Source organism: Salmo salar, chromosome 03 (genome assembly GCF_965601325.2).
Source record: "Salmo salar chromosome 03, fSalSal1, whole genome shotgun sequence".
NCBI lineage: Eukaryota > Metazoa > Chordata > Actinopteri > Salmoniformes > Salmonidae > Salmo > Salmo salar.
Genome location: NC_138293.1, coordinates 56,402,740 through 56,426,035, shown reverse-complemented (window position 1 = coordinate 56,426,035; position 23,296 = coordinate 56,402,740). Strand labels below are relative to the sequence as shown.

General features: G+C 41.5%; 1 protein-coding gene across 1 annotated transcript; it reads left to right on the top strand.

The window, feature by feature from the left end:
* Positions 1-7,763: 7,763 nt before the first annotated feature.
* LOC106600904 (membrane-spanning 4-domains subfamily A member 4A) lies at positions 7,764-21,875 on the top strand. The gene is made up of 7 exons (XM_014192673.3): positions 7,764-8,072; positions 8,176-8,292; positions 8,728-8,784; positions 9,082-9,243; positions 9,560-9,682; positions 15,827-15,916; positions 21,418-21,875. The coding sequence occupies exons 1-7, from the start codon at positions 7,902-7,904 to the stop codon at positions 21,511-21,513; spliced, it is 816 nt and encodes a 271-aa protein (XP_014048148.1). The 5' UTR covers positions 7,764-7,901; the 3' UTR covers positions 21,514-21,875.
* The last annotated feature ends 1,421 nt before the right edge of the window (positions 21,876-23,296 follow it).

Here is a 23,296-nt window from a genome sequence, read left to right as displayed (position 1 = left end):
TGTGATACAGTGAATTATAAGTGAAATTCTGTCTAAACAATTGTTGGAAAAATGACTTGTGTCATTCACAAAGTAGCTGTCCTAACCGACTTGCCAAAGCTATAGGTTTTGCGGAGTGGTTGAAAAACGAATTTTAGTGACTCCAACCTAAGTGTATGTAAACGTCTGACTTCAACTGTACCTTTGCTTTATTGTGTACAGGAACAATGGTGGCCATCTTGAAACATGTGGGGACAGCAAACTGGGATAGGGAGAGATTGAATATGTCCGTAAACACACCAGCCAGCTTGTCTGCGCATGCTCTGAGGACGCGGCTGGGAATGCCATCTGGGCCGGCGGCCTTGCGAGAGTTAGCATGCTTAAATGTTTCTCACATCAGCCACGGAGAAGGAGAGGCCAAAGTCCTTGATAGTGGGCCGCGTTGCTGGCACTGTGTTATCCTCAAAGCAGGCAAGGAAGGTGTTTAGCTTGTCCGGATGCAAGACGTCTGTGAAGACGTCGGTCTTGAAGGGAATGCTACAGACTTTGTGGTGCAGCAAAAAGATCAGCCTACCCAGGGCCGGATTAAGAAATCATATAGGCCCCACCCCACACAAATGCCTGAAATGAGTGGCTACTCTTGACTGACAATCTGAGATCAATCTGTGTGTGTAATATATATATATATGCAAGAGGACAAGTACATTAGAGTGTCTAGTTTGAGGAACAGACACCTCAAGTCCTCAGCTTGCAGCGTCATTAAATAGTTGCCGCAAAACACCAGTCTCAACGTCAACAGTAAAGAGGCGACTCCGGGATGCTTTTGTACGGAAACTTTTGAACGGTAGTGTACTTGAGCCCTTAAAAGGGAACCTGAGCAATTTATTTAAATTACCAGAAAGATGAGTTGCAGACCTTTCTAAAACTATGCTACATTACCATTTATTGTTTGTGGCCATCTCATGAAAAATAAAGTTTTGGTATGTCTATTTAGGCGGAAATCGAAATATTGCCCTGTCATTCAAACCCATTTAAAATACTGAAAACGTCATGATTTGTGTTCAGTTTGGGGATTTCAAGCTTTTTTTTCTAGTGGAGTTTAAGCTTCTGAAACTGGCAGGTCACACTAATTTAAAGGTAGAATAAGCATGATGATGTTGCAGCACCACAGATTTAGATGAGCGCGATGCAAGAAGTTGTTCAGTCTCCGAGCATGTGCACGTCACGCTGCTTCACTGTGGTAGCTACCAGATCAAAAGAGTGGAGAAGTTTAGTCTCGCCTTCAACGCTTCTGGTTGTTGCGGAAATGTACCTAATACAACTCAGTGGAGGATGGCTCATAATTTCCCGGAACGGCGAAAATGTAATGGCATCAAAAACATGGAGACCATTCCACCCATTCCACTCCAGCCATTACCACAAGCCCTTCCTCACCAATTAAGGTGCCACCAACTGTGCTACAACTGTTTACTTTGTGTGTCTACATCATCTCGCTGAATCTAACTTTAAACCTAAACTATGACCTGACCATTCGCCTTATGCTGCGTCAGAGTTCTCGGAAGCTCCTAGAAAACTCCACTTCAATGACCCTCCAGGTCAGAATTACAAGTGGGAAACTCTGATAAAAATGTCCCCCCCCCCGAGTTGAGATGTTTCTCCACTGACCTTTTACCCACTTTCAACCAAAAGATTACAACAAATCCATTTTTGACAATGACCAAACTTATGGATAATATAGCTAGTCTGACCATACTGTCAATGTTAAGCAAGCTAGCTAACTTTAATATGAATTGTTCAGACTTCAAAAGCACTTGAACACAATCATGTCAGATGACCCCATCCGATCCAAAGCAGGAAGGCCCAGAAAATTGTTAAAGACTAGCCACCCAAAATGTAGGCGTTTCAACCTAGCTCAGTGCTTTCTGTGGTGGCAGCCAGCAGGAATATACGGAGCGAAGGTGTTGGTAATGTTTTCTAGTTGTGCCGTGATTAGCTCAGTGTTCTGTCACTCATGGGGGCACAACATCACTGCCAAGTCTAAGGGTAGAGCTTGAAAATTCAAGCCCCATGGGTTCTGCAATAGAGTTACATTAGATGTGCCCATCCAAGAAGGCTCAAGGTCATTGGCCACAGATAAAAGGATGTCAAATCACGTTATATCTACAGTAGCATTGATTGGACTGATCATGTAAAAAATCATACTTTCGAATCTTAGCTAGCAGTCATCATGAATCAAGTTGACAATCTACTGGCAAATATTTTTAATCCTTGTCATATGAAGAGAAACTATAGCCAAAACATATCGGTGCTCATCGGCCATAGGATATAAACATTACACAACAAGTTGGAAATCGCAAATTGAACAATGAGTAGTTTGGAAGGAGTCGGTGGCTAACTGCAAGCATTGCAAAGCAATCTCTAGCCTGTTCTTCAGTGGAGTGGCTGTGTGTAACCAAATCTGGGATTAAGGGTCTCTTTTCCAAGTTTAAAATAAACATGCAACATTGGCCATGCTGTCAATGAAGCATGATTAGTGCCGCGCTCAAAACAGTTACCTCGGATCTGCGAAAACTTGATTTCAGTGAGTTCAAGACAACTGGGAACCAGGGGGGAAAAAACGAGCTCCGACTGGGAAAATACATTTTGAATGGTCATCCAACTCGGAATTTGAACTGATTCCAGAGGCCGACCCAAAACAACGCTGCCGGAGGAGAGGGAGCTGGAGGAGTCTTCTAGTCAGACTTAAGAGGCGCACACACCATCCACCGCTTCCGAGTATATTACCCGGTAATATCCAGTCCTTAGATAACAAAGTTGACAAGATCAGGGCAAGAGTTGCTTTCCAAGGAGACATCAGGAATTGTAACATACTCTGTTTCACAGAAACATGGCTCTATCGGGATATCTTGTCGGAGTCGGTACAGCCAACTGGATTCTCAGTGCATCGCGCCGACAGGAATAAACATCTCTCTGGGAAGAAGAAGGGCGGGGATGTATGTTTCATGATTAACGACTCATGGTGTAATTGTAACATACAGGAACTCAAGTCCTTTTGTTCACCTGACCTAGAATTCCTCAATCAAATTCCGACCGTATAATCTCCCAAGAGAATTCTCTTCGTTATTGTCACAGCCGTGTATATCCCCCCTCAAGCCGAAACCATGACGACCCTCAAGGAACTTCACTGAACTTTATGCAAACTGGAAACCAAATATCCTGAGGCTGCATTTATTGTAGCTGGGGATTTTAACAAAGCAAATTCTAACAGTATATTGACTGTAGTACTCTGGGCCACTGCTACTCCAACTTCCGGGATGCATACAAGGCCTTCCCCGCCCTCCTTTTGGCAAATCTGACCACAACGCCATTTTGCTCCTCCCTTCCTATAGGCATGAACTCAAACAGGAAGCACCTGTGCTAAGGACTATTCAACACTGGTCTGACCAATCAGAATCCACACTTCAAGATTGTTTCGATCACACGGACTAGGATATGTTCCGGGTAGATTCCTAGAATAATATTGACGTGTAGACTGAGACGGTTACTGATTTCATCAAGAACTGTATAGGAGATGTTGTACCCACTATGACTATTAAAACCTACCCTAACCAGAAAATGTGGATAGATGGCAGCGTTTGCACAAAACTGAAAGCACGAAGCAACACATTTAACGATGGCAAGGTGACGGGGAATATGGCAGAATACAAACAGAGTAGTTGTTCCCACCGCAAGGCAACCAAACAAGTAAAACATCAATATCGAGACAAAGTGGAGTCGCAGGTCAATGGCTCAGACATGAGAGGTATGTGGCAATGTTTACAGTCGGACTACAAAAGGAAAACCAACCACGTCGCGGACACCGACGTCTTGCTGCCAGACAAGCTAAACATGTTCTTTGCCTGCTGCGCCACCGATGCGGCCAGCAACCAAGGACTGTGGGAGCTCCTTCTCTGTGGCTGACGTAAGACATTTAAAACGTGTTAACACTTTCAAGGCTGCCGGCCCAGATGGCATCCCTAGCTGCATTCTCAGAGCATTCGCAAACCAGCTGGATGGTGTGTTTACGGACATATTCAATCTCTCCCTATTCCAGTCTGCTGTCCCCACATGCTTCAAGATGGCCACTGTTACGAATCCCTTTGGCCCTGCAGTCTAGGGGGGGGGGGGGATGGAAACGAGACCCGTAACACAACTCATGCAAATTATAACAGTGAAAAGGAACAGTGAGAACAAAAAACAGACAACTTAAGTCTACCGTCAAACACGCATGGATTATTTTTAAACACACGGTAAAGGGGGGCGGGAAAAGGGGCTGAGCTGGACCCAAGGAAAGAAATAATAAGTATTCAAAAACACCCCTAACCTACTCTACCTGCTTCAACAACAGCTAGCTCACTAACCAATAAAATACAGTGGGTGGTCCCCCCCAGTTCTAACTAGTGTTCTTTAGAACACTACCTATGGGTAGTGTATGCCCATGGGCAACTTGTCTTGGTACCCTCTTCTTCCACCATCAAACAAACAGTCAAACACCAAAACAATACTCACAGGATAATGGCCACCGTGACATGTAGTTGCAAAAACAAAAGAGAGATCTCCAGAGAGAACTGATTGGGATATTTTTAAACCAAGGGAAAAGGGATGTGATTGGGTAAGAGAAAAGGAGCAGGTGTGTCTTCAGATTAGTGACTGATTGGTGACTGATTGGCGGCACCTGTGAATAGGGCAGAAGGAAAAAAAATACACACACAGGATACACACACGGGATACCTGTATCCATAACAGCCACCATTGTTCCTGTACCCAAGAATGCAAAGGTAACTGAACTAAATGACCATCATCCCGTAGCACTCACTGCTTTGAGAGACTAGTCAAGGATAATATAACCTCCACCTTACCTGTCACCCTAGACCCACTTCAATTTGCTTACTGCCTCAATAGGTCCACAGACGATGTAATCGACATCACACTGCACACTGCCCTATCCCATCTGGACAAGAGGAATACCTATGTAAGAATGCTGTTCATTGACTATAGCTCAGCATTCAACACCATAGTACCCTCCAAGCTCATCATTACGCTTGAGGCCCTGGGTCTCAACCCCGCCCTGTGCAATTGGGTCCTGGACTTCCCGACGGGCCGCCCCCAGGTGGTCCGTCGTCCCCAACACCAGGGCCCCACAAGGGTGCGTGCTCAGCCCACTACTGTACTCCCTGTTCACCCATAACTGCGTGGGCATCATCAAGTTTGCAGAGCAACAATGACGAGACAGCCTGCCAGGAGGAGGTGAGGGCTCTCGGAGTGTGGTGTAAGGAAAATAACCTCAAGAAAATAACAGCAGAGGGAACCTCAGGAGGATGAAGAAATGTGTTTTGTCAATTAAAACCCTCACAAACAGCCCTCCAGGACACCTACAGCAGCCGATGTCACAAGAAGGCCAAAAAGATCATCAACGACAACAACCACCCGAGCCACTGCCTGTTCACCTCGCTACAATCCAGAAGGCGAGGTCAGTACAGGTGCATCAAAGCTGGGACCGAGAGACTGAAAAACAGCTTCTATCGCAAGGCCATCAGAATGTTAAACAGCCATCACTAGCACAGAGAGGCTCCTGCCTACATATTGACTTCAAATCATTGGCCACTTTAATAAATGGAATACTAGTCACTTAAATAATGCCGCTATAAAATGTTTACATATCTTACATTACTCATCTAATATGTATATACTGTATTCTATACTGTCTATTGCATCTTAGCCTATGCACTCTGACATTGCTCATCCATACTGTATATTTATATGTTCTTAGTCCATTCCTTTACTTAGATTTGTGTGTTTTAGGTATTTGTTGTGGAATTGTTAGATATTACTTGTTAGATATTGCTGAACTAGAAGCACAAGCATTTCGCTACACTCGCAATAACATCTGCATGTGACCAATACATTTGATTTGATTCGATTTTTGATTTGAATTGTAAATCCGGAAGTCAGGCCTTTTTCTAGAGCTATGAGCTGAAGATCACTGACGTCATCATGATTCAACCTTGTTTTTTTCAGAGTTCCCAGTTGTCTTGAAAGCACCATAAATCCAGAGAATGACAGACTTGATGACAAAATTTGCCCACAAGAAGGACCTCCATGTCACCTTCCTTTTCAAGTGAGCACAGCACAACAAGATGAGTCCAAAAATGTATTGTAATATGAAGTAATGTGCTGGGAAGATATGTATACTGTAGCTAAGAAAGTAATAGTAAGTGTATGTTGTGTAGTAAGTTGTTAGTAGCCCATGTGTCTCACCCTAAGAATTTGGTCCCTCTTTCCCTCAGGACTTAGCCTACTGTTCTGACTAGGTGGTGCACATGTAACCTGTAGGCTGTTTTCGAGATATGTCATCTATTGAATATTGTAAGAGCTTTCATTGTCTGCTTATATGCCCCCGTTATTTGTCCTACGGTTCTGACTTGGTATACAGGGAGAATATTGTAAGAACGACCCATGTTCTGAATTCTGTCGCTGTACATTTAAAAAGTGCTGAACAAATAGTTACAGTATATCGACGACTCACTCATTAACATCTTAAACAAAATTACGGCTTGCCTCTTATCCGCTCATCGTTCCCTTATGCAATAGTTTGTACATCTCAATTGTTATATTGCATATATAGGTCTATATCATTAGTATCTTATTCATCATTTTAGGCAATGTTGGAATGATTTCATTGCTTTGCTTACTTTGTGTATTATAATTAGCTGATGTGCTTTTCTTGATGAGGAGGAGATACTATATAATGTTGTTGGGTCTGTAACCATGTTTGCCAGTGACAGTCTCTTCACAATCAAATATTTGTTTTCAACACAAAGTTCAGTAATAGACCCAAGTTATTCCAGTTGATATTGTGAGGGTTGTTTTATTTGCGCAATGCACTGTCTGTGCATCAATATATTGTCTACAAAAGTGGATACTCGTGATTGTATTTTCCTTCCTTTTTAGACCAGACAGTGCATTTGGAAAGTATTCAGACTCCTTCACTTTTTACACATTTTGTTACATCCTTATTTTAAAATTGATTAAATCATTTTTTTCCTCATCAATCTACAAACAATACCCCATAATGACAAAGTGAAAACAGCTTTTTTGAAATTTTTGGTAATTTATTACAAATATAAAACAGATATACCTTATTTACTTAAGTACTCAGACCCTTTTCTATGAGACTCGAAATTGAGCTGAGGTGGATCCTGTTTCCATTGATCATCCTTGAGATGTTTCTATTTTAAAACACGAGAGAGAGAGAGAGAGAGAGAGAGAGAGAGAGATTGTTTGTCATGCTTATCTAACGTCCATTCACCAATAATTCAACATTCACTAATAAACAGTTGTTCAGGTTATTTCGCCTACTTCTTTATTTCAGGATGTCTCCCCACAGAGGGGCAAAGTATTTGGTTAAATTACTTTATTATACTACACCTTGAAGATGGTTACTTATACAGCACCGAACAAAATAAATGTGTACACTTCCATGCTATGTAGCATGAAAAAGAAACTTATGCAACTTTCATGGAAGTGTATGAGTTTATTTTATAGCCTGTGTTCTATAGACAAGGAACTTCATGCCCAAGATTGGAAGTTATGACAATAAAGAAGGACTAAAGGTCGCTCAGCAATGAGGAAGTTATTCAACTAAACAGATGATACAGCAACCACAGACACACACAGCCTACCACCCACCCATATTTAATGGTGAGCGTTCAAAGTCTAATGATTGGCTGATGCACACACCTATTGTGCATTACATTGCCAGGTAAATTATTATCTGGAAGTCCCAGGTAGAGTACAAACTTTGCAGGAGGCTCAACAATACAACGCTGACCAGTCATATCACCTCTTACTGTACTACAAACATCCTTCTGTCCTCTGTGAAGATGTCCAGCTCTCAAACAACCACCACTAATGGGGTGGTGGTCATCACCCATGTCTACCCCAATGGGAACGGGGTGGGGGTCGCGGGGGTCGCTTCTACCCCTCACTGTCTGGGACAGACGGTCTCCTCAGTGCTGGGAAGTTTCCGGGCAGGGCATCCAAAAGCGCTGGGAGTAAGAATTTATGTTTTGTATCATTTGAAAATTATTTTTCATTTTGGTTGAACGTATTAGAAGAGGGGAAAAATGAATTTCCTGCTTTGTTTTTCTCTCACAGACCATACAGATCATGATTGGTTTGATGGTGCTGTTGACAGGAATCGTGATGACTGCAGGACCACAAGTAGACAATATTGGAGTACTTAGTGGAATATTTGTCTGGGGGTCTATCATTGTGAGTGAGCTGCTTTGTCTAATAATAATTTCTTACATTTCCTGTCTGTTGTGATGCAAACAAAACATCCTAATAATTGAATCATGTCATATAATTAAAGAAATGCATTAAAAACAATACAGTATGTGCAAAACAATATGTATATATATATATATATAAACTTTAATGTATAATGAATGACTTAACAAATTACTTTTATCAATGTACATGTATTTGGCTAGGTCGTTTATACACTCATGCATTTCAGTTTCTGTTGACTTCTATGTGGGAGTAATTAAACTTGATTTTGAACTTTTGGTCATACTGTAGAAATATGTTTGTCCCACATGGTACCCTACTCCCTATATAGTGCACTACTTTAGTAGTGTACTATGTAGAGAATAGGGTGCCATTTGGTACGTAGGCTTGTATAATCTCTTCCTTGTTCCTTCTCAGTATGTAGTTGCAGGCTCTCTAACTGTTGCTGCTGACAACAAACTGGACAAATGTCTGGTCAGTATCAACTATTTTTGCCTCAATAAAGTTTAGGCTTTTGATTTATAAAGTTCCACTCTATTTCAAAACATAGAATGTACTTTACATATAGGCCCTCATGTTTTCATTCAACCTGTTTGTTTTCCTCCCACAACACAAGCAGTGGGGTGGGCACTGGAAATTCAGCAACTGCGAATTGCCCCTTTAATAAAGACTTGCAATAATGATTGTCAACACAATGTATTTATTATTGCATTTCATTCTTCACAACAAATCATTCATTCCCATGTCCTCTTTCTGCTCTCTGTCCCTCAGGTAAAAGGCTCCCTTGGAATGAATGTTGTCGCCACGGTTACTGCTCTTACTGGCACCATTCTGCATTCTTTAGACAGTGCTGGGATCTTGTACTACTACTACTGTGACAATCCAGGCTATCCTTCATACTACCCTCCATCCTATGTCTGTCAACAGTATTGGGTATATACCAAATGCTTATTCCTTTGGTCAGGAGATATTTGTAAATCGGTAAAGGGGTATTTATCATATACAATCCTATTACTAGACTAATGTACGTACTGTTTAATGTTTTTTATTTGTTTAAATTATACCCCATTTGGAGCATATATGTGACATCTCGAACATGCAAGCAATAGTGAATTAGATGCCATTGAGTTCAATTATACTTCTTGTTAGCCCACAGTGAAACGGGAGTCAAAGTTCAATTGTACATAATTGCTCCAAAATGGCGGTGTAGTCTAGTTAACTACTGTTTCCTGTTCCGCTCTGTCTATAGGTCAGGTCCCAGGGAATATCAGGTGTTTTGGCTGTTTTCTCCTTGCTGGAGTTTATAGTGTCCATCTGTGTCTCGTCATTCGCCTGCAGAGCTGTCTGCCTGTGCTGCTGTTCCACCCCTGAGGTGAGTCTTTGGACATAGATTTCTGTCAAAATGTTGTACAACATTTAGACAGAAATCTAGTTCCATATACAGTGTGGTCCGAAATTATTGACACCCTTGATAAAAATGAGCAAAAATGACTGTTTAAAATAAATAATACAATACTGAGATACATCGTATGCACCCAAAAATGTGTATTAATAAAATTGCTCAGATAAAGACGTTTTTGCTTAACAAGTCATATTTTTATTTCAAACAGGTATGGGTCAATATTAATGACACCCCTGTTTTCAATACCTCACTGTGCAAGGATAACAGCACTGACACGTTTTCTAAAATGTTTTATGATTTGGAGACCCCATTGGGAGGGATCTTAGACCATTCATCCGTACAGAATCCTTCCAGATCATTGATATCCTTCGTCTGCACTTATTTTATGGGGTTCTTTTCTGCTTAATGTATTCTTATTTCAACGTCAAACCCACCACTGGTGTGTGTGGTGACAGAGCTCTATGTTCATGTCATCTGACCAAATCACAGTGTTCAATCCAAGTGCCAATGCCATTTAGTAACCTCCAGGGGTTTACATTTGTTGGATGACATGAAAATAGCTCATTGACCACAGTTTGGCATCGAAATGAGAACGCAACAGCAGAAAATAACCCCATACCTACTGTAAAATATGGTGGTGGATCTTTGATGCTATGGGGATCATTTTCTTCCACTGGTCCTGGGCCCCTTGTTAAGGTCAAATGCATCATGATCTTTACCCAGTGTAAGAGCCAATTTGGGTGTATCTTTTATTATGGTATTATTTGGGCAATTACACTCCTGACCACTAGGGGATGACAAATGGTGGTGGTAATCACACAGGGTGATGTATAAAGACACATGTGTTTGAACATATGGCGTGTGTGGATGGTGGGAGAGCTCACAGTTCTCACTTTTGTTATGACAATTTCCTGCCAGCAGCTGTGAGCTCAAGCCTAGAAAGGGTTTATGATTCATGGGAACAACTCTCCCGGCATGAACGGAAGATGCACAGTACCAGCCAAAAGTTTGGACACACCGACTCATTTCAGGATTTTTCTTTATTTTTACTATTTTTTACAATGTATTTAATAACACATATGGATTCATGTAATAACCAAAAAAGTGTTAAACAAATCAAAATATATTTTATATTTAAGATTCTTCAAAGTAGCCTCCGTTTGCCTTGATGACAGCTTTGCACACCCTTGGCATTCTCTCAACCAGCTTCATGAGGTAGTCACCTGGAATGCATTTCAATTAACAGGTGTGCCTTGTTAAAAGTTCATTTGTGGAATTTCTTTCCTTCTTAATACATTTGAGCCAATCAGTTACCTTGTGACAAGGTATGGTTGGTATACAGAAGATAGTCCTATTTGGTAAAAGACCAAGAGCATATTATGACAAGAACAGCTAAAGCAAAGAGAAACGACAGTCCATCATTGCTTTAAGATGTGAAGGCCAGTCAATGCGAAAAATTTCAAGAAAGTTTCTTCAAGTGCAGTCACAAAAACCATCAAGCGCTATGATGAAAGTGGCTCTCATGAGGACCTCTACAGGAAAGGAAGACCCAGAGTTACCTCTGCTGCAGAGGATAAGTTTATTAGTTACCAGCCTCAGAAATTGCAGCCCAAATAAATGCTTCACAGAGTTCAGGTAACAGACACATCTCAACATCAACTGCTCATTGGAGACTGTGTGACTCAGGCCTTCATGGTCAAATTGCTGCAAAGAAACCACTACTAAAGGATACCAATAAGAAGAAGAGACTTGCTTGGGCCAAGAAACACGAGCAACGGACATTAGACAGGTGGAAATCTGTCCTTTGGTCTGATGTGTCCAAATATTACATTTTTGGTTGCAACCGCTGTGTCTTTGTGAGACGCAGAGTAGGTAAACAGATGATCTCTGCTTGTGTGGTTCCCACCATGAAGCATGGAGGTGGTGTGATGGTGCTATTCTGGTGACACTGTCAGTGATTTATTTAGAATTCAAGGCACACTTAACCAGTTGTCACGGGCTGGCTCGAAAAAACAACAGGAGAGGTAGAGTCAGGCGCAGGAGACAGAGAGTTCTTGACCACACTTCTTTATTCAAAGCAACTGGATGTGGTCGCCAAAAGTATAGGGGCGCAGCCCTTAAATTATTCTGCGGTGGTGTACACAATGAAAATAAACCACAGGCAGAGGGAAAAACCCAGTACACGTTCCTCTAGCACAAAAACCCGGACAAGAAACACAATCACGCACAAACACATACATCCTACGCTAAACTAAATAACCCCCCCTACTAATGACTAACCCAAAGCAGGTGCGTGCCTACCTAGACCTAACCAACAGAAAGTGAAACAAAAAGGGATCGATGGTAGCTAGTAGGCCGGCGACGACGACCGCCGAGCTCCGCCCGGCCGAGGAGGGGCGCCACCATCCGTCACTGTCGTGACACCAGTATGGCTACCACAGCATTCTGCAGCGATTCGCCATCTCATCTGGTTTGCTCTTAGTGGGACTATCATTTGTTTTTCAACAGGACAATGATCCAACACACCTCCAGGCTGTGTAAGGGCTATTTGACCAAGAAGGAGAGTGATGGAGTATGTTGGGGTATGTCATTATCCCAGCTGTTGGAGCAGCAGTTTTGGAGATAGAATAAACGGTGATAGAAAGCATAAGGGGTCGTATATTGAGCTGGTCACCGAGAGGGTCATGGCTGATGGGAAAGATGTTGGAAACCTACCCTGACAAGAAGGGTCTGGTCCGGTCTGTGAGACATAAACTAGAACAGGAGAACTGGACAGACCTGTTACCAAGAACTGGCTACTCCAAGAGGGTTCAGAGGGACCTATGATGAACTCTGACCCACAGAAGAAGTGAAGGAAGATTCACTCGCATTTCACTTTATTGGGTCATTTTTGTTCGCAATTAGGGGCCGGTGTGTTTGGGTGTACCTTATGGTATTATTCGGGCAATTACACTCCCGACCACTAGGGGCAGACAAATGGTGGCGGTAAACACACATCAGGTGATCTATAAAGACACAGGTCTTTGAACATGTGGTGTGTGTGGATGGTGAGAGAGCTTACAGTTTCTACCGCAATCAAATCAACACAAACTAATGCAAGAAAACGAAATGAATGCCAAACAAGATTCAAAGGATTACTACAGTCGTAGCCAAAAGTTTTGAGAATGACACAAATATTCATTTTCACAAAGTCTGCTGCTTCAGTTTGTATGATGGCAAATTGCATATACTCCAGAATGTTATGGAGAGTGATCAGTTGAATTGCAATTAATTGCAAAATTCCTCTATGCCATGCAAATAAACTGAATCCCCCCAAAACATTTCCACCGCATTTCAGCCCTGCCACAAAAGGACCAGCTGACATAATGTCAGTGATTCTCTCGTTAACACAGGTGTGAGTGTTGACGAGGACAAGGCTAGAGATCACTGTCATGCTGATTGAGTTCGAATAACAGACTGGAAGCTTCTAAAGGAGGGTGGTGCTTGGAATCATTGTTCTTCATGGTTACCTGCAAGGAAACACGTGCCGTCATCATTGCTTTTCACAAAAAGGGCTTCACAGGTATTGCTGCCAGTAAGATTGCACCTAAATCAACCATTTATCGGATCATCACGAACTTCAGGGAGAATGGTTCAATTGTTGTGAAGAAGGCTTCAGGGCGCCCTAGAAAGTCCAGCAAGCGCCAGGACCATCTCCCAAAGTTGATTCAGCTGCGGGATTGGGACACCACCAGTACAGAGCTTGCTCAGGAATGGCAGCAGGCAGGTGTGAGTGCATCTGCACGCACAGTGAGGCGAAGATTTTTGGAGGATGGCCTAGTGTCAAGAAGGGCAGCAAAGAAGCCACTTCTCTCCAGGAAAAACGTCAGGGACAGACTGATATTCTGCAAATGGTACAGGGATTGGACTGCTTTCCGATTGTTTGGTGCAGCCGGAAAAAAGCTTGTCCGGAGAAGACAAGGTGAGCGCTACCATCAGTCCTGTGTCATGCCAACAGTAAAGCATCCTCAGACCATTCATGTGTGGGGTTGCTTCTCAGCCAAGGGAGTGGGCTCACTCACAATTTTGCCTAAGAACACAGCAATGAATCCTCCGAGAGTAACTTCTCCCAACCATCCAGGAACAGTTTGGTGACGAACAATGCCTTTTTCCAGCATGATGGAGCACCTTGCCATAAGGCAAAAATGATAACTAACTGGCTCGGGGAACAAAACATAGATATTTTGGGCCCATGGCCAGGAAACTCCCCAGACCTTAATCCTATTGAGAACTTGTGGTCAATACTCAAGAGGCGGGTGGACAAACAAAAACCCACAAATTCTGACAAACTCCAAGCATTGATTATGCAAGAATGGGCTGCCATCAGTGAGGAAGTGGCCCAGAAGTTAATTGACAGCATGCCAGGACGGATTGCAGAGGTCTTGAAACTACATTTAATTGTCAATAAAAGCCTTTGACACTTATGAAATGCTTGTAATTATACTTCAGTATTCCATAGTAACATCTGACAAAAATATCTAAAGACACTGAAGCAACAAACTTCGTGGAAATTAATATTTGTGTCATTCTCAAAACTTTTGGCCACGACTGGACAGTCAACATTGATTCATTCAAGGTAACCACTATTGCTAAGTTTGAGGCTTGTAAAGAGCGAGTCTATTTGCTACCATTCACTCACCTGGTGACATTGAATCCTTAGAAATCTGAGATTTTCCGAAGCAAATTGTCATGACACCAGTACCAGGACATTTTAGTAAAAGGCTCAGTGTCGTTATCTTCACAAGGTGAGATATTGAAAGGTATTGGAAACAGTGGTGTCAATAATTTTAACCACTACCTTTTTGAGAGAAAAAAGTATCTCTATCACTTTGCATTTGTATTAGCATAAAATAATAGAATTTCTCCATTGTTTTGAGCATACATTATAGATGAGTCATTTTTACTAATCTTTATCAAGGGTGTCAATAATTTCAGACCCCATTGTAAGTCTTACTATATTGAAAACATTATAAATATAAAGCAAAGTTAAGTACACATGACCAAAATCATGGACATTAATATGAAGTTGGTCCCCATTTTGCTGCTATAACAGCCTCCACTATCCTGGGAAGGCTTTCCACTAGATGCTGGAACATTGCTGCGGGGACTTGCTTCCATTCAACCACAGAGCATTAGAGAGGTCGGGCACTGCTGTTGGGTGATTAGGCCATGGCTCACAGTCTGAGTTCATCCCAAAGGTGTTTGATGTGGTTGAGGTCAGGGGTCTGTGAAGGCCAGACAAGTTCTTCTGTATGGACTATGCTTTGTGCACGGGGGCGTTGTCTTGCTGAAACAGGAAAGGGCCTTGCCCAAACTGTTCCCACAAATTGGGAAGCACAGAATCGTCTAGAATGTCATTGTGTGCTGTCGCATTAAGATTTCCCTTCACTGGAAGTATGGGGCCTAGCCTGCCCCAAGCCATGAAAAACAGCCCCAGACCATTATTCCTCATCCACCAAACTTTACAGTAGGCACAATGCATTCGGGAAGGACCCTTAGCATTGCGCATGATGATCTTAGGCTTGTGTGAGGCTGCTCGGCCATGGAAACCATTTCATGAAGCTCCCGACGAACAGTTCTTGTGCTGACATTTCTTCCAGAGGCAGTTTGGAACTCGTGGTTAGTGTTGCAACCGAGAACAGCACTTGGCTTGTGTGGCCTACCACTTTGTGGCTGAGCCGTTGTTGCTCATAGACGTTTCCTCTTCACAATAGCAGCACTTACAGTTGACCGGGGAAGCTCTAGCAGAGCAGAAATTTGATGAACAGACTTTTTGAAAAGATGGCATCCTATGACGGTGCCACGTTGAAAGTCACTGAGCTCTTCAGTAAGGCCATTTTATTGCCAATGTTTGTCTATGGAGATTGCATTGCTGTGTGCTCGATTTTATACACCTGACACAGCAACAGGTATGTCTGAAATAGCCGAATCCACTAATTTGAAGGGGTGTCCACATACTTTTGTATATATAGTGTATGTTCTGGCAACTGTAAGAGCACTGAGCAGTCATGACACCTGTATATTCGATAATTAATTACTAGAAATGGATTTAAAATTGACATGTCTGTCTTTTAGCAAGTGTTCATCATTGGGAATCAAATACCGGGACCTCATGGCAGCATGACTACAAGCAACGCACCTTTCCCTCCTCAGAACAACAACGAGGTATGACATCTTTTGGAGGTTGAGCTGCAGGGTCGCCATATCAAATAGGCTGCTCGTTATCTAAAATTTGAATTAAAAAGATCTCACCAGTGTCCTAGTAACTGAGTTTATGGAGTAATTTTTTCCATTTCCACTGCAAAAACTTTAATTTCAAATTGTGTAATCACCAAAACATTGGTCACTGTATGAAATTCTGTGGTTCCGAACTTGCGAACATTAGAAAACGTTTGAGTTGAAGTTTAAGCATCGTCCAATTAAAATCGTTGACGTAGTTGCATGTGATAGAACCAATGTGTATAAACCCTGTATGAGTGACAGGGGTTGCCATCTTGGCATTCCTCCTCCAATGTAAATAAGATTTTGCAAGCTATCGAAATGTATTTATTAATGTCTACATTCGTTTTTGACATGTTTATTCTATTACAGACACCTTAATGCATACTTTCAAATAATATTATGTGAGCTAAACTTCAAAGCTTTCCATTGCTAATACAATCCAGGGTTTATATACATCATTAGATAAAACACTTTTCCATTCTCCTTAAAAACAGTCACAGAATTATCTGCTAATCAAAGTTACTAAAACACAACAATTTTCAACTGAACGATTAGCCCCTGGTGATTTTTGCCATTTGTGACTTTATAATTTTAACCTAACCTAACCTTAGCTCTTGAGAACCCAAGCCCATACAGCCATCGGGATCTCATTTGAACAATTAACCACAGCAGGGCCAACGTGTTAAACTTTCCCGATTCTCTGTCTAATCGTTAATAATCACTGCGTGCAAAACGGTTTTGGAAAATTGTACTTTCATATCACCCCAAAATGATTTTACAAAAACAAAAGACACACTTACTCTGCGCCATTTGAACACAGATTCCCACAGAGGTGTTTTGCATTGCACTTCCTGAGCTAATGGAAACAAAAAAACCTTTCACCTGTGTTATTTCCTTCCCTATATCTGTCTGTCCCCCAGCTCTGATTCCCGCTTTTGCATTAATGTTCGTATGCCGTTTTGTTACTTGTGTGCTGACGCTGTTCCTGTCTTGTTCCTTGTCTGTTGCTCATTAAATGTTTGACACCACACCCCGTACCTGCTTCTCGACTCCAGCGTCGGTCATTACATTATTATTAAAATATTTATGTGGTACTGACTCAAAACTAAATGAGGTCACACAACTCTATTTTTTTAAGTTGTGATTTTTTTTCCCCCAGCATGCTCTACTGCATGTAGATTTTTTGGGGGGAGGATTTAAAAAAAAAAATATCTATGTTTTTGCATGTACATTGAGAGATTGATTGATTCATCTTGTGCTACACAAAGATAAATAATATAACACATTTTCTAAACTAATCCAATCATTTAGTTCGATTTTTTTGCTACCATTACTGAAATGGTTGTTCCAGTTTATTAAATGGCTTAGGTTGTCTCCTAACCCTGGCAGTAGTTATTCATTCAGGTTGCAGGCGATTAAAACTTTAAACTGTTGGATATTGTAACTCTGTAACATCACATTGCAAGCCAGCATAATCTGATTAGCAGGTAGAGTGGCAAAATTCTGGTAAATTTCCCAGGTTTTCCAGAAATCTCAGTTGGAATCTGAGAATTGTGGGAATGTTACTGGAAATTTGTAACCTTGCAGGCCCGATGTGGCCTGTAAACCATGCATTTCAGGCCACTGAAATAGGGTAAACTGTTGGATATTGTAACTCTGTAACATCACATTGCAAGACACCATAATCTGATTAGCAGGTAGGGTGGCAAAATTCTGGTAAATTTCCCAGGTTTTCCAGAAATCTCAGTTGGAATCTGAGAATTGTGGGAATGTTACTGGAAATTTGCAACCTTACTTGCAGGCCTGATGTGGCCTGTAAACCATGCATTTCAGGCCACTGACATAGGGTAAAGCTAGGACTAAAAATAAGGCCTCATGTGGCCTGTAAACCATGCATTTCAGGCCACTGAAATAGGGTAAAGCTAGGCTTCAAAATAAGGCCTCGTGTGTTTTCATGAAGTTTAAATATAATGATAACATTTGCCTAGCAACTCACTTGGTGAGGGCCACAGGAGTGAAAATGAAAAATGTAACAACCACATCTCTGTCACTAACAAATACAGTTATGGGTGGTAGCTCTACAATTCACTTCAAAACTACACAGTCCACATTTGAGTACTGACAACAAAACCACCAAGTAACTGTACTCTGGCATATTAAGTACAACAGGTTTCTTAAAATAAAATAATAATGACAGCACATTGGGGTTTACAGGTTGTGTTACACATAAAACCTAAGTGGAAATGTGTGGTAAAACAGTAAGTGTATCTTTTGTATTTCTACAGTTGTTTTTGGATGATAATTAAACTGAGTGTTCACGGTATCCAAAACCGCATTGCTATCAATAATCAATTGTTTGTAGATAGAGCATTTTACACTTGACCAAATCACCTCAGCTATTCAAAAGGGACATGGGATGACTCCAATGTACAGAATTGTAGTCATGATTTTTAAAATGTTTATTTAACCTTAATTTAACTAGGCAAGACAGTTAAGAACAAATTCTTATTTACAATGATGGCCTGCACCGGCCAAACCCAGACGACGCTGGGCCAATTGTGCGCCGCCCTATGGGACTCCCAATCACGGCCAGTTGTGATACAACTGGATTCAAACCAGGGTGTCTGTGGTCTAACACTGAGACGCAGTGCCTTAGACCGCTGTGCTACTCGGGAACCCAAAAGGGCTAATCAAACCTATGACCTGACCCATCACATGATGTGTTACTTCCCCCCATTTGCAAGAAGTGACATCCCAAAAAGCACTAAAAAACTATACAATCCAAATGGCTCCTAACCTCCCACTCCATGATTTCTGGGTACCAGATGGCACTGCATTGGATAGCAGACATTTTACGGGGTACTGACCAATTCTGCTTATTTGTTTCATTTTTTTTACATTGATGGTAACTTTTGCTGTACATAATGTCTCCGTCATCATTTCCTATGACCGAAAACAGCTTCTTGACATCAGAACAGAGATCACTAACCTCGAATTAGATGGCAATTTCTACTTCTACAAGTCGTAAACTCTGGACGTTCTGCTTACTCCAGATTAGGACCCGGGACTCAAAAGAGAAAGTGACGGCACAAGAGAAGCAAAACGAGCCGGCATCCTGACAAGACAAGACTATGTTGGCAAGCAAATAAACCGCCCCTAACCTCTGTTCTATATCTGACCATAACTCTATCCTTCTGATTCCTGCTTACAAGCAAAAACTCAAACAGGAAGTACCAGTGACGAGCTTAATATGAAAGTGGTCCGATGAAGCGGATGCTAAGCTACAAGACGATTTTGCTAGCACAGACTGGAATATGTTCCGGAATTCATCGATAACATTGAGGAGTTTATCACATCAGTCACCGGCTTTATTAATAAGTGCATCGACAACGTTGTCCCCACAGTGACTGTACGTACATATACCAACCAGAAGCCATGGATTACAGGCAACATCCATACTGAGCTAAAGGCAAGAGCTACCACTTTCAAGGAGCGGGACCCTAATTTGGACGCTTATAAGAAATCCCGCTACCACCTCAAGTCATCAAACAGGTAAACCATCAATACAGGAACGAGATTGAATCTTACTACGCTCTGCAGGGCTTGCAAACTATCATGGACTACAAAGGGAAACCCAGCCGCAAGCTGCCCAGTGACTCAAGCCTACCAGATTAGCTAAAGTTCTTCTATGCTCGCTTCAAGGCAAGAAACACTGAGCCATGCATGAGAGCACCGGCTATTCTGGACGACTGTAAGTAAGACCTTTTAAACAGGTTAACATTCAAAGACAGATTCACAGATAGATTACCAGGGTGCATACTCAGAGCATGTTCTGACCAGCTGGCAAGTGTCTTCAATTACATTTTCAACATCACCCTGACTCAGTCTGTAATACCTACATTCCCTGAAGCAGACAACCATACTCCCTATGCCCAAGAACGCCAAGCTAACCTGTCTAAATGACTAGTGCCCCTTAGCACTCATATCTGTAGCCATGAAATGCTTTGAAAAGTGGACCATGTCTCAAATCAGCACCATCATCCCAGACACCCTGGACCCACTCCAATTTGCAAACCGTCCCAATAGATCCACAGATGACGCAATCTCTATTCAACATGATAGTGCACTACAATCTCAGGTCCCTGGGACTGAACACCTCCCTCTGCAACTGGATCCTGGATTTCCAGACGGGCCGCCCCAGGTGGTGAGGGTAGGGAACAACACATCCGCCATGCTTACTCTCAACACGAGGGCCCCTCAGGGGTGTGTGCTTAGTCCCCTCCTGTACTCCCTGTTCACCCACAACTGCGTGGCCATGCACAACTCCAACACCATCATCAAGTTTGCTGACGACACAACGGTGGTAGGCCTGATCACTGACAACGATGAAACAGCCTATAAGGAGAAGAGCAGTGACCTGGCGGGACCTCTATACCAGGCGGTGATAGATGAAGGCCTTAAACATATACAGACTGCAGCCACCCAGGTCATAAACTGTTCTCTCTGTTACCACATGGCAAGCGGTACGGACGCACCATGTCTGGAACCAACAGGACCCTGAACGGCTTCAACCCCCAAGCCATAAGACTGATAAATAGTTAACCAAATAGCTACCCGAACTATCTGCATTGACCCCCTTTTTCACAAACTCTTTTGACTCATCACATACACTGCTGCTACTGCTTATTATCTATTGTGTTGCCTAGTCACTTTACCCCTACTTATATGCACATATCTACCTCAATTACCTCGTACCCCTGCACATTGACTCTGTGCAGGGTACTGGTACCCCGTGTAAATAGCCATGATATCATTACTCATTGTGTATTTATTCCTCATTTTATTATTTTTCAACAATTTTATTTTATTTCTCTCTCTACATTGTTGGGAAGGCCCCATAAATAAGCATTTCACTGATAGTCGACACCTGTTGTTTACGAAGCATGTATCAAATCAAATTAGATTTGATTCTGTCCGTAACACTAAAAATAAATAATATAAAAATGAAATATAAATATTTTTATACAACTTAAACTAAATAAAAACGAACAATAAAGGTCTGAAAACTAACTGCCACTAAATTCAAAATTAACATTTAAAATGAATAGATGTAACTTAAAACTTAAAAATGATATAATAATGATGCAATATTGGCACTCTACAGGCTCAACCCAGTAAGTAATCAGTTTAAGTTATAGATACTGAGCATGTGTACTGTAGCTTTTTTGTTAACATCTCTTTATTGTAGAATTTCTATCATAGGATGCAACCCAAACGGCATCCTAATCCCTGTATGGTGCACTACTTTGGCCCAGTATACTATATAGGGTGCAGGCTTTGATCAAACATAGAGCACTATATATTGGAAATAGGGTGCCATTTGGGACATAGCTATAGTTAAGGTCATACATGTCCTATTATGTACTGTGTTGTTTTCTCTACAGACTGGGAACTACCCAAAGGGTCCGGAAGGAGACGGTATGGGTACAGGGTTTCAACAGAATCCCCTGCCTCCTCAATACACTGCTGTCATCCCTTGAGAATTGGGCCTCCGTGAATACATTGTTCTTTTTCTTGTTGAAATTGTGTTCTCTAGGCCTATTTTTCTGATCCAAGCCAGGCAACGGTTTGCACCACATTACTGATCTGAATAATTTGACAGTTAAATATTGATAGTGTATTGTAACGCAATGTGTCAGTATAATATTTAGGTTACTATATGGTTGATTTTATAACTTCATGTTTTTGTCATTGCTATCTTTAATTGATATAATTTAATCAGAATTTCTTATATAAAAGTATAGTAGATTTATCAACTAAAATCAACCACTGCTATATGACAAAACAACACACAAATGCATATTTAACTTAATGTCTTGAAACAATAAAACTCATAGAATTCTTTGGGGGTTTGAACTCACTTTTATCTTCTATGCAATGTAATTAATGACATTCATATTTCGGGTAAATATTGATCTTTAAAGTAATGCTAGACCTAAATAAATGTGTATATTTTTGGAGAAGTGATTGAAGGGTCTGAAAACATCCTTATAAGGAGGGAGTGGTGCGTGGATGTTTACATTGGGCATTAGCCTATATCCTTTCTATCTTGAGATTGTGCAACATTAAAGTTCATGAACAATCAAAACCATGTGTTTCATGAAATGTTATGATCTTTTAATAAGAAACCAGATCAAAGTATGAAAAAGTGCCGTGAAAAAGTATTTGCCCCCTTTATGATTTTCTCAATTTTTGCATATTGTTATACCTAATGTTATCAGATCTTCAACCAAAGTCAACTATTACATAAAGAGATTCTGAGTTTACAAAAAAATATACACCACCGTTCAAAAGTTTGGGGTCACTTAGAAAAGTCCTTGTCGTGTACACAGATTATGATTTTTTTGTCCGTTTAAAATAACATCAAATTGATCAGAAATACAGTGTAGACATTGTTAATGTTGTAAATCACTAAAGTAGCTGGAAACGTCCGATTTTTTTATGGAATATCTACATGGGCGTACAGAGGCCCATTATCAGCAACCATCACCCATGTGTTCCAATGGCACACTAGCTAATGCAAGTTTATCATTTTAAAAGGCTAATTGATCATTAGAAAATCCTTTGCAATTATGTTAGCACAGCTGAAAACTGGCCTTCTTTAGACTAGTTGAGTATCTGGAGCATCTGCATTAGTGGGATCGATTACAGGCTCAAAATGGCCAGAAACAAAGAACCTTCTTCTGAAACTCGTCAGTCTATTCTTGTTCTGAGAAATGAAGGCTATTCCATGCGAGAAATTGCCAAGAAACTGAAGATCTCGTACAACGCTGTATACTACTCCCTTCACAGAACAGCGCAAACTGTCTCTAACCAGAATAGAAAGAGGAGTGGGAGGCCCCATTTTGCCACATTTTGGGCAAAAATCGAATGGGATTTTCAAGATTTGTTTTCTAATGGAGTTTTCAAGCTTCTGAAACTGGCGGGTCACACTAATTTAAAGGTAGACTAAGCGTGATGATGTTGCAGCACCGCAGATTGAGATGAGTGAGACGCAAGACGTTGTTCTCACACAGTCACACAGAGTAACCGAGCATGTGCACAGGTGTGCTTCACGCTGCTTCACTGTGGTAGCTACCAGATCAAAAGAGTGGAGAAGTTTAGTCTCGCCTTCAACGCTACTGGTTGTTGCGGAAATGTACCTAATACAACTCAGTGGAGGCTGCTGAGGGGAGGATGACTCATAATAATTTCGCGGAATGGAGCAAATGGAATGGCATCAAACACATGGAGACCATTCCACCTATTCACTCCAGCCATTGC

What these genes read in the sequence shown, in the direction of transcription:
- LOC106600904 (XM_014192673.3), top strand. Translation starts at nt 7,902, where the DNA reads ATGTCCAGCTCTCAAACAACCACCACTAATGGGGTGGTGGTCATCACC. An exon ending in GGCATCCAAAAGCGCTGGGA is followed by an intron (nt 8,073 to 8,175) that starts GTAAGAATTTAT and finishes TTTCTCTCACAG; the next exon opens with ACCATACAGATCATGATTGG. An exon ending in CTCCTCAGAACAACAACGAG is followed by an intron (nt 15,917 to 21,417) that starts GTATGACATCTT and finishes TTTTCTCTACAG; the next exon opens with ACTGGGAACTACCCAAAGGG.